Source organism: Onychostoma macrolepis, chromosome 16 (assembly GCF_012432095.1).
Source record: "Onychostoma macrolepis isolate SWU-2019 chromosome 16, ASM1243209v1, whole genome shotgun sequence".
Classification (NCBI taxonomy): domain Eukaryota; kingdom Metazoa; phylum Chordata; class Actinopteri; order Cypriniformes; family Cyprinidae; genus Onychostoma; species Onychostoma macrolepis.
In genome coordinates this window covers 2,245,050-2,257,281 of record NC_081170.1, presented here as the reverse complement: position 1 = coordinate 2,257,281, position 12,232 = coordinate 2,245,050, and the positions used below count along the sequence as shown (strand labels likewise).

The 12,232-nt window shown below is 34.2% G+C and overlaps 1 protein-coding gene across 1 annotated transcript in view; it reads left to right on the top strand.

Annotated features, from left to right (window-relative positions):
* Window positions 1-12,232, top strand: part of kif13a (kinesin family member 13A) — a 74,293-nt gene that overhangs the window by 39,967 nt on the left and 22,094 nt on the right. The window contains 10 exon segments of the mRNA XM_058746755.1: window positions 419-529; window positions 864-998; window positions 2,214-2,344; window positions 3,475-3,561; window positions 3,633-3,796; window positions 5,471-5,735; window positions 7,005-7,058; window positions 8,786-8,948; window positions 9,611-9,754; window positions 11,403-11,552. Of these exon segments, the coding sequence (XP_058602738.1) occupies window positions 419-529; window positions 864-998; window positions 2,214-2,344; window positions 3,475-3,561; window positions 3,633-3,796; window positions 5,471-5,735; window positions 7,005-7,058; window positions 8,786-8,948; window positions 9,611-9,754; window positions 11,403-11,552 (1,404 nt within the window).

Genomic DNA, 12,232 nt, shown 5'->3' with positions numbered 1-12,232 from the left:
TGTTTTTTCCCTGCACAGTCTATTTTTAATAATACCTTTCTGTTTGTACAGATTAAATGTTTATTTATAATAGAAATTTCTCCCGCGTTCTCCAAAGACTTTTTCACTGAGCTTCACAGAGTCTGTGGTAAACCTTATGTGGAGCAGGTTTATTATTTTTAACTACAACTAAAACCATTTCATTTAGTTTAACTTGGAAGTAATAAAATAACTGAAATAAAAATTTTTATAAAAATATATATACTTTATATATATATATACTTTAACTGAACAAAAATTTTAACTAAAATTAAAATGAATATGAAAAATATAAAAGTAACAAGCTAATTCAAAATATTATTAAACACTACAATAGGATATCACTGATACTAAAATGGGGAGCTGTTAATGATAATATTTGTTATATTGTGTCGGACAGTCTCTGAAGTCTCCGGAGCTGCAGGAGAAACTCCAGGAGTCTGAGAAACTCATTCAAGAGATGACGGTCACCTGGGAGGAGAAACTCAGAAAGACTGAGGAGATCGCACAGGTGACAGACACACACTCTCACACACACACACACTCACACACACACACACTCTCTCTCACACTCACACACACACACACACACTCTCTCACACTCACACACACACACACACACACTCTCTCACACTCACACACACACACACACACTCTCTCTCACACTCACACACACACTCTCTCTCACACTCACTCACACACACACACACACACACACACACACTCTCTCACACTCACACACACACTCTCTCTCACACTCACTCACACACACACACACACACACACACACACACTCACACACTCATGATTGACAGCTGGCGTCTCGCTGTGATTGGTCTCTGCAGGATCGTCAGAAGCAGCTGGAGAGCATGGGAATCTCTCTGGAGTCGTCAGGGATCAAGGTCGGAGAGGACAAGTGCTTCCTGGTCAACCTGAACGCCGATCCGGCTCTTAATGAACTGCTGGTTTATTACCTGAAGGTACGCTGATCAAACACTGAGACGTCACGAGTGAGGTTTGCATCACTGTTACTGTTACTCATTCACTCCCAGCGGACGGCTGCAAGGATTGCTGATGCTTTTTAGTTTTTTGATGCATCTCAAGGGACACTTAGGAATAGCTTTTTTTGTCTGTTTTTCGAATGGGCAAATTAGTAGAAACTGTTTATTTAATTTATGTTTTAAAATGTAGTTAAAATAATAAAAAAATAAATTAATAAAAACTATCTTGTTTTTTTAAAACATGAATGAAACAGTTTTAAATATTGTATTTATTTTTCGTATACTCACTACATTATTGCACTTTTTATTTAAATGTATACTTCATTATTTATTTATTTAAATCTAATTTTTATTATTTATTATTTATTATTTATTATTTAATATAAATAATTATATATACAGTATATTTATATTTATTTAAATATTATTTTATTATGTATTTATTATATAATAATTATATATATATATATTATTTATTTTATATATAATAATACATATTTTTACAAATATAGCATATAATATTATTTATATATAATTCTAAATATGTATTTTATTTTAATCTTTATTTTAGTTATTATTTATTATTTATAATAAATTTGATATTTATTTATTTTTAATGCAGTTTTATTTAGCTACATTTTAAATCATTAAATAAAGTTTTTTTTTTTTAAATATACCTATTAATTTCTCCATTTAAAAAGTTATTTATTTATTTACATTTGTATGTTTGAATGATTAAATTGCTAACTATTTTTAAGTGTCATTCCATACTCCATGCCATGCACGACTACAATCAAAATGTATTTGCAAACAAACTGAAATTGCATGACGGATGAATCATATCTAGAAGTTGCAGACATTGAAAATCCAGCTTAAAGTAGTTTTCAGTTCAATGAGTTGTTTAACCATCTGACCAATTCAGCCTGATTCATCCGATTCAGTCTATTCTCTCTGACTCAAAAGAACGATTCACAGATCTTGCATCACTAGGTCAAAGTATATCCGCCAGCGCTGTCGAATGAGGTGCGTTTGCTCTGATAGAGACCAGTGAAAACAGCACCAACAACAGGCCTGTGTGTGCCGCTGTGGAATTAGCATGCTAATGTGCCTGGAACAGCAGCGGTGTTTGTGTAACTCAGCCCACATGCAGGAAAACCCTTCAGTGCTTCCTCTGAGATGTTTGCTCTGCTTCAGGATCACACGCGTGTGGGAGCCGACACGTCTCAGGACATCCAGCTGTTTGGCATCGGGATCCAGTCTGAACACTGTGTGCTGGACGTCACGTCAGACGGAGACGTCACGCTCACGCCGGCCGACAACGCCAGGTAACACAAACCTGTGTGCCTTCAGTCTCGTTTATTAGCATGGAAATTATCTTACAGTTTACAGTTAAACCAATGTATGTAAAATGAAACATAAAAATAATAATGACTTCAATTAAAAAATACAGTACATTGTAATTGACAAATAAATTGATGGTAAAGTTATAGGTGAAAGAAACAAAACCTAATTAAAATAAAATAAAATAAAAATTCAAACCTTTTTTGATATAAAATATATATTTTTGTATTTAATATCTATAAATGTTTAATATATTTTTACATTACATAAAGCTTTGCAAATGACATAATTCGCATTACACACTTCAACTTATAATTCCACTTATAATTCTAAATAATTATTACATTACAATTCTCATTAAGTTAATAAGTATAATTAATATTCTATTATAGGATTTATTAATATTTTATTTTTATATTTTCAGTTTATATTTTAATTTTAGTTAGCTTTAGTAAACTTGTTTTTTTGTCATTTTTATTGTCATTGTCAAAATTTTATTTTTATATGACAAAACACACACATCTATATATATATATATATATATATATATATATATATATAATTTGAAAAATATTATATTTTGAATTTATATTATTTTGAGAAAAAAGATTAAACTTTCTAAATTTATTAATAATAATTTATAATTAAATATTTATAAATACTTATAATTATACATTTATATATAATACATTTATAATCATGCTTTAGTAACTAGTAAAAATTTGAAATGTTGGCAACTAACTTAAAAAAAATTGTATTTTATTTTTATTTTATTTCAATTATTGTAAATGTTTTTAGTTTTGGATAATAATAACAGCACTGATGAATCTGAATATTTCTGAATATAAAATATATTTACACAATATCTGTATTCATTTTTATTTCATTTTTATTAATTTTAGTAATTTATTAATTTTTTAATTATATTTATTTCAGTTATTGTACATTATTTTTATTTTTAGATAACAACATAGTACATTATGAGTATTTTGCAAATTTAAAATATATAGTATTTTAAATGCATTTTTATATTGCCCTGTTACTTGCAGAGTTTTAAGGTCTTGTGTCTGATTCGTGTGAGATATTGTAATGCTGTGCTGTTTGACGGTCGCAGGACGTGTGTGAACGGGACGATGGTTTACTCCAGGGTCCACCTGTGGCACGGCGATCGTATTCTGTGGGGAAACAACCACTTCTTCAGGTGAGTAGCAGGTTGACACACGCAGCGTCTCGTCTCCAGCTCAGACTCATCCGAGTGAATCTCGTCCTCAGAATCAATCTCCCGAAGCGCAAGCGGCGCGAGCGACTGAAGGAGCCGGAGCGTGAAAGCTTGGCCGAGGCCGACCTGGAGACGGCGAGCCAGGCCTCGTCCGAACAGGACTACAGCTACGAGTTCGCACAGATGGAGGTCATGATGAAAGCGCTGGGGAGCAACGGTACACACCTGACCTCTGACCTCTGACACCACACTGCATGATAGAACCTTCACTACATAACGTATGCCACAGTTTTAAATGCTGAGATGCTTCTCAATATCATTAAATGGAATATAATACACATCTATACATCCCTATAACTAGATAAATTTAGCTTCTTTTATTCTCATTGCTGATTATTTTGAAAACGCAAAACCCCAAATAAATAAATAATAATTTAAAAATATGATATAATAAAATAAATAAATAATTCTATAAATTTACCTGATTATCATATCTCTACATTCCCTATAACCAGATAAATGTATTCTCATTGCTTATTATGAAAATGCAATAAAAATACATAATTCTTTTTTTTTTCAATATATCTTTAATTATATTTTGAGCTTTTGCTTTGTTTTTACAATTTCCATTTTAATTTTAGTGTAAGTTTTGGTAATTTAGTATTTTAAATATTGCTTTAATTTATTTTTATTTCAGATTTAGGTTTTTATTTAGGCTAATTTAGTTTTTTTTTTTTTTTTTTACTTTTTCACATTTTTAATTTTCATTTCAGTTTCTTTCAGACATACATTTTACGTCTAATATTTATATGTGACCCTGGACCACAAAGCCAGTCGTAAGGGTCTATTTTTTTAAATTGAGATTTATACATCATAATAAGCTTGAATAAATAATCTTTCCATTGATGTATGGTTTGTTAGGATCGGACAATATTTGGCTGAGATACAACTATTTGAAAATCTGGAATCTGAGGGTGCAAAAAAATCAAAATATTGAGAAAATCGCTTTTAAAGTTGTCCAAATGAAGTTCTTAGCAATGCATATTACTAATCAAAAATTAACATTTTATATATATTTACGGTAGGAAATTGACAAAATATCTTTTTACTTAATATCCCAATGATTTTTAGCATAAAAGAAAAATGGATAATTATGACCCATACAATGTATTGTTGGCTATTGCTACAAAAATATCTGTGCTTTTGTGCTCCAGGGTCACATATTTTATTTTATTTCAGCTTTATTTCAATTAACAAATTAGCCAAAAGTTATGTTATGATGTACACTATATTGCCAAAAGTAAAGGTTTGACTACTTTAGTCATTTCCACGAGTATAAATCTTAATGTTTAAGCATATAATGATATTCTTGAGAATTGTGTGCTTCTAATTTTATAGCAACAGTTTGGACAGAACCCTTTTATATTCTAACATGACAATGCCACAGTTTTGGAAGTGCCTTTTTCTGTTCTAAAGAAAGGGGTGCCAATACTTTTGTCCATATAGTGTATGTACAAGTCATTGGTGTTTGGTGATGAGTTTTTGGCTCAAGGTCTGCATTTAAAGTCACACCAGAGACCCGTGTTCAGCTGCTTTCTGCAGACCAGTCAAGTTCTTCCACACTGACTCAATCAATCATTTATTTTTGAACCTTGTCTTATACACAGAGGCATTGTCATGTTAGAATAGAAAAGGGTCCTGTCCGAACTCTTGCTATAAATTTAGAAGCACACAATTCCCGAGAATATCGTTATATGCTTAAACATTAAGATTTATACTAAAGTAGTCAAACCTGCTCATTAGAAGGGGGTGCCAATACTTTTGGCAGTATAGGGTATTTTAGTTTTAGTTGTATTATGTAGTAGCAGCTCTGAGTGTCTTCTCGTCTCAGACCCGATGCAGAAGGCGGTGCAGGCGCTGGAGAAGCAGTATGTGGAGGAGAAGCGTCTGGCGCTGGAGGAGCAGCGGCTGATGTACGAGCGCGAGCTCCAGTCTCTGCGGCAGCAGCTCTCTCCGGAGAAAGCGTCTCAGCATCAGCGCTGCAGCAGCTTCCCCACAAACACCGCACACAACAAACTGCGCCTGTGGAGCGACGAGAGGTCAGAACACACACACCAGCGCTGAATTATGATCGGCTCTTTGAAGCCTGTTTACCTGTGATGTGCATTTATTTATTAATATTTATTCTATATTAATGTGATAAGTTGCTTAGTAACTTTTTTATTTTATTTTTTTTTTTTATTACATTTTTAATTTAAATGAAAGCATTTTAAAGGTTTTTAAAGTGACCTTTGAATGAATTTTTAGCAAGTTGGATTGAACTATTATAGATGCACTTGCATTGAAAGAATTGTACGTATATTTATAAATATTATTTCTCCTGCTTTGCATTAAAGGGGTCCAAATGAAGTTCTTAGCAATGCATATTACTAATCAAAAATTAACATTTTATATATATTTACGGTAGGAAATTGACAAAATATCTTTTACTTAATATCCCAATGATTTTTAGCATAAAAGAAAAATGGATAATTATGACCCATACAATGTATTGTTGGCTATTGCTACAAAAATATCTGTGCTTTTGTGCTCCAGGGTCACATATTTTATTTTATTTCAGCTTTATTTCAATTAACAAATTAGCCAAAAGTTATGTTATGATGTACACTATATTGCCAAAAGTAAAGGTTTGACTACTTTAGTCATTTCCACGAGTATAAATCTTAATGTTTAAGCATATAATGATATTCTTGAGAATTGTGTGCTTCTAATTTTATAGCAACAGTTTGGACAGAACCCTTTTATATTCTAACATGACAATGCCACAGTTTTGGAAGTGCCTTTTTCTGTTCTAAAGAAAGGGGTGCCAATACTTTTGTCCATATAGTGTATGTACAAGTCATTGGTGTTTGGTGATGAGTTTTTGGCTCAAGGTCTGCATTTAAAGTCACACCAGAGACCCGTGTTCAGCTGCTTTCTGCAGACCAGTCAAGTTCTTCCACACTGACTCAATCAATCATTTATTTTTAACCTTGTCTTATACACAGATGCATTGTCATGTTAGAATAGAAAAGGGTCCTTTCCAAACTCTTGCTATAAATTTAGAAGCACACAATTCCCGAGAATATCGTTATATGCTTAAACATTAAGATTTATACTAAAGTAGTCAAACCTGCTCATTAGAAGGGGTGCCAATACTTTTGGCAGTATAGGGTATTTTAGTTTTAGTTGTATTATGTAGTAGCAGCTCTGAGTGTCTTCTCGTCTCAGACCCGATGCAGAAGGCGGTGCAGGCGCTGGAGAAGCAGTATGTGGAGGAGAAGCGTCTGGCGCTGGAGGAGCAGCGGCTGATGTACGAGCGCCGAGCTCCAGTCTCTGCGGCAGCAGCTCTCTCCGGAGAAAGCGTCTCAGCATCAGCGCTGCAGCAGCTTCCCCACAAACACCGCACACAACAAACTGCGCCTGTGGAGCGACGAGAGGTCAGAACACACACCAGCGCTGAATTATGATCGGCTCTTTGAAGCCTGTTTACCTGTGATGTGCATTCATTTATTAATATTTATTCTATATTAATGTGATAAGTTGCTTAGTAACTTTTTTATTTTATTTTATTTTTTATTACATTTTTAATTTAAATGAAAGCATTTTAAAGGTTTTTAAAGTGACCTTTGAATGAATTTTTAGCAAGTTGGATTGAACTATTATAGATGCACTTGCATTGAAAGAATTGTACGTATATTTATAAATATTATTTCTCCTGCTTTGCATTAAAGGGGTCCTATTATGCTCTTTTACAAAGTCTTGATTTTGTTTTGGGGTGTACTAGAACATGCTCTCATGCTTGGTGGTTCGAAAAACGCATTATTTTTCACATAATTTACATTATTACAATACCTCTATCCCCAGCCTGGCACAAACGGCTCGGTTAGTTCTTGGTTTGATGAAGGCCCGCCTTCTGAAAAACGAATTGTGTTGTGATTGGTTAGCTGTCCTAGTGCGTTGTGATTGGTGAACAGCTTAGACTGTGTTTCAGTACCCTTGCCAAAGCATTAAGTTCGTCAATATTGCCAAATCAGTTCAGGTCTCGAGAATATTGAACATGAAGAGCATCGCGCAGAATTTTTGCACGCACGAATATTGCAAGACATATTAAAGTGGTAACGTTAAACTCTTATACAGTTGAATTTATGTATACCATAGTCCCACAGAGTTACACTATTTGTGGCAGCATATATATGCAAATTAATTCTCTCCCAGCGGGAGGCGCTGTTGGAGCGGGAGAGAGCGAGGTTTCCCCGGTAACGCTGTACACAAAGCAGAGCCTCGCTCACAAACGCTGCTTTATCAGACATTACATGCAAGATGAAATGAAAATGACATCAAAATCTTTTGAAGACAGTCGGTTTCCTTCAGAAATACAGTGATATAAAAACACCCGCACCGGGTTTTGATTTTGAAACGTGCAGTGCTCAACCAAGCATTCTCCACCCGCCAACCATTCGAATTTCAGTAGGCGGGATTTATTTTTGTGATATCACAAATGCAGGAAAACAACTTTGTAGTCCAAACGAGCCGTTCGTTGTAGTTCTTGAAAAGGGATTTGTTAAAAACAAAATATCTCCCTTTGGAGTGGACTTTGAGATTTGTAACTTTGTAGATCTTTTTATGCCCAAACATACACACTACACACTGACTAACATTCAAAAAGTGAAAAAGCATAATAGGAACCCTTTAATTATTTTTTAATGGAAGTATCATGTAATGTTCTGTTATAGTTTTTATGAAAAAATTTTTAATTAGTTTTTCTATTTTCATTTATATAGTTTTTATTTTAACCTTAGTTTTTTTGTTTACTTCATTTTTAGTTTTAGTAACTTTAGTACTTCATCTTAAGCTAAATTAAAATGAGAAATGTTGCCTTGGCAATTAGCTGAAATACAATATATAAAAAATTTTTTTTTTATTTATTTATTTTTTATTTTGGTCGCAATGCATTATGGGATCGATTTCACCATAAATCATACATGCAAAACATCCAAAAGAAGGTACTTAGAAGGCATAACTATGCCGTCTCTCTTTTTGAAATGGCTTCATGTTGGAGATTGTGCCTGTGATGCCTTAAAATACTGCCTATATAGGCAGCTCACTAGGTTTTGGCACAGATCTGTATTTACAGCGTTAAACTTCTTGTGTCTGTGTGTTTCAGGGACGAGCTCTTCCGTCAGAGTCTGTCTCGGCTGCGTGAGCAGGTGATCCGAGCGAACGCTCTGGTGCGAGAGGCTAACTTTCTCTCCGAGGAGATGCACAAACTCACCGACTATCAGGTCACGCTGCAGATCCCGGCCGCCAACCTCAGCGCAAACCGCAAGGTGAGACGCGCTCACGTTTACATGCATTCATTCAGCAGACGCTTTTATCCAGAGCAGTGCACGAACGAGGAGGATATTTGTCATCAGAAACGACAATACAGAGACCCAAGTATAAACTAGATTAAGCTAGAACAGAAGTGAAATTATTTGACAAAACATTATTTGTGCTTTTTATTAATTCATTAATTTATTTACTCATGCATTTACTTGCTTATCTATGTATCTGTGCTTATTCCTGTTTATTTATTAAAGGGTTACTCCACCCCAAACTGTCAAGGCCCAGAATACTTTTTGTACGCAAAGAAAATAAAAATAACGACTTTTTTCAACTTATTATTTTTATTTTCTTTGCGTACAAAAGGTATTCTCGTCGCTTCATAAAATTCAGATTGAACCACTGATGGCAGATGTACTATTCTGATGATGTCTTTCATACTTTTCATACATTTGTTTATTTATTTTGTCATTTATTTGTTTTCATTGTTTTACAAACAATACAAAATCCAAAGCAACTTACATTGCATTTATACATTCATCAGTTCATGCATTACTTGTTGAAAATGTGGCTATGTAAAAGCAAACCTTAGCTGCAGTTCATAGTCACTGTATTATAGTACTGTTTCCTCTGTAATATTACATTGCTGTAATTATTTTAATCCCAGCGTGGCGCTATAGTCAGTGAACCGGCCATCCAGGTGCGGCGCAAAAGGAAGGGAACGCAGGTGTGGACCATCGAGAAACTAGAGAACAAACTAGTGGACATGAGAGACCATTACAGAGACTGGAGGGAAGGAACACAGGAAGTGGTGAGTCAAAGAAAACAATGCTTTTATTCATCAAGGATGCATTAAACTGATGAAAAGTGACAGTAAAGACATTTATAAAATATTTCTGTTTCAAATAAATGCTGTTCTTTTGCTGTTCTTTCTTTTCACTATGAATCCTGAAAAATAAAATGTATCACGGTTTCCACAAATATTGGGCAGAACAACTGTTTTGATAATAATCATAAATGTTTCTTGAGGAGCTAATCGGCATATTAGAATGATTTCTGAAGGATCATGTGACACTGAAGACTGGAGTAATGATGCTGAAAATACAGCTTTGATCACAGAAATAAATTATATTTTACAGTATATTACAACAGAAAACACTTATTTAAAATTACAATAATATTTCAAAATTTTACTGCATTTTTCTGACCCTATTGGCAAATATTTGTTCTTGTTTTAATCATAAACTCACCTCATTTTGGTGTTTTTTTCCAGTTATTTTTTGCATTTTCTTTGCTTGGTCTTTAAATGACTTAAATTAACCTGCAGAAACCCGGTTTTAGTTTGATTTGGCAGACACTTTTATTCAAATCAATGTACAAATGAGGATCATTACATTCATTCATTCATTTAATTATTTATTTATTTATGTTTACTTATTTATTTTGTTTGTTTAAGAGAGAGAGAGAGCACGGAGACGCGAGGAACAATAAGAACCGCTGCTTTAGAACATTAATTTTGAAACTTGTGAATCCATTAGAATCGTTAGAAGACAGAATCGTGATTCATATATGAATAGATTTTTACGTGCACCCCTAGTTTTCTCTTCCTCTTCTCTAAAGCAGCGCAGCATGGCCCCGCCCCCTTTTCTGCATGTTCCCGGGGGCGGGGTTTATCTGGGTTTGTGACATCATGAACCTGGGAAGTAGTTCGTTGTAGTCCTACGAGCCCTTTTTGTAGGCATTAAACTGCCAGAATTTTAAAAGACGATATCTCCGTTTGCATTGAACTTTCAGCGTCGTAACTTTGCAGATATTGTTTATGCTCAAACAGCAACATTACACACTAACTAACGTTAAAAAAGTGAAATCGCAATCAACCACCCCTTTAAGTTGCTCGTTCACCTGTTTATTTTTATTTATTTAGTTGTTTATTTACTTATTTTTATTTACTCCTTGTTTGTTTGTTTGTTTACTGATTTGTTTAAATATTTGTTTATTTATTTGCTCTTTTATTTATGTTTGGTTATTTACTCGTGTATTCACTTGTTTATTTTTATTTATTTACTTATTTATTATTTACATTTATTTAGGTATAAATATATATACTAATTAAATTGTTTGTTTTCTTACTCATTTTTTCATTTCTTTATTTTTGATTTATTTACTCATTAATTAATTTAGTTATTTATTTACTCATTTATTCATTTTTTCTTATTTATTTGTTGATTTTCTCATTTGTTCATTTATTTACAAATTTTTTGAAAAGGTAATTTTTCTGACCTTGTCAGCAAATGTTTGTTCTTGTTTTGATCATAAACTCGCTTCAGTTTGATGAATTTCTTTCTGTCTCCTTCCATTTATTTCTTCCAGTTTCTTTACTTGCTTTTAGAAAGGTCTAAAAATGTCTCAAATGTGCCCTGTTTTGATTGATTTAGTGTTTTCCCCTGCGTTTCTCCCAGGTGACCCGTCTGCACAGTAAGGCGGGCGATCCGTTCTACGAAGCGCAGGAGAATCACAATCTCATCGGCGTGGCAAACGTCTTCCTGGAGTGTCTGTTTCATGACGTGAAGCTGCAGTACGCCGTTCCCATCATCAGCCAGCAGGGGGAGGTGAGCAGTAATGAACGGGCTGTTATGATGTGTTCACCAATATGCGCATCGTGTCACTTTCTCTAGATTAGGGATGGGCGATACCACTTATTTTGTTTTCGATACGATACCGATACTTTTAAAGGTCTGTATCGTCGATATCAATACCGATACTTCTAAACTGAACTTTTAAATTATGAAATTTATTGAAGGGGTCACCTGATGCCCATTTTCCACAGGTTGATATGATTCTTTAGGGTCTTAATTAAAAGTCTATAACATATTTTGGTTAAAATTTCTCAATGGTAGTGTAAAACAACACCCTTTTTTACCCTGTCAAAAACAGCTCTGCACACAGCGAGCCGTTTTAGTGCATGTTTCTTTAAATGCTAATGTGCTCTGCTGACCCCGCCCCTCTCTTCCGCGGAGAGACGAGCCGTTCTCATGAGACTCTTATACTAACTTCTTCTGTAGGTGAAGCTGGATCACGAATGATTTGTGCGAACATAAACACATTTAGGCAGATCAGGGGCGCATTCCCTTCAAAAACAAACGACTGATGACAGCTCACTCAGGGCGGGTCTATGCTAGAACGCCAGTGTCAATCAACAATCGTGGGAGGGGCCTGTCTGTGTGACGTCACACAGACAGGCATTTGAGAATGGCTTGATATGAGAAAGGGGAAATGATTTAACGAGATA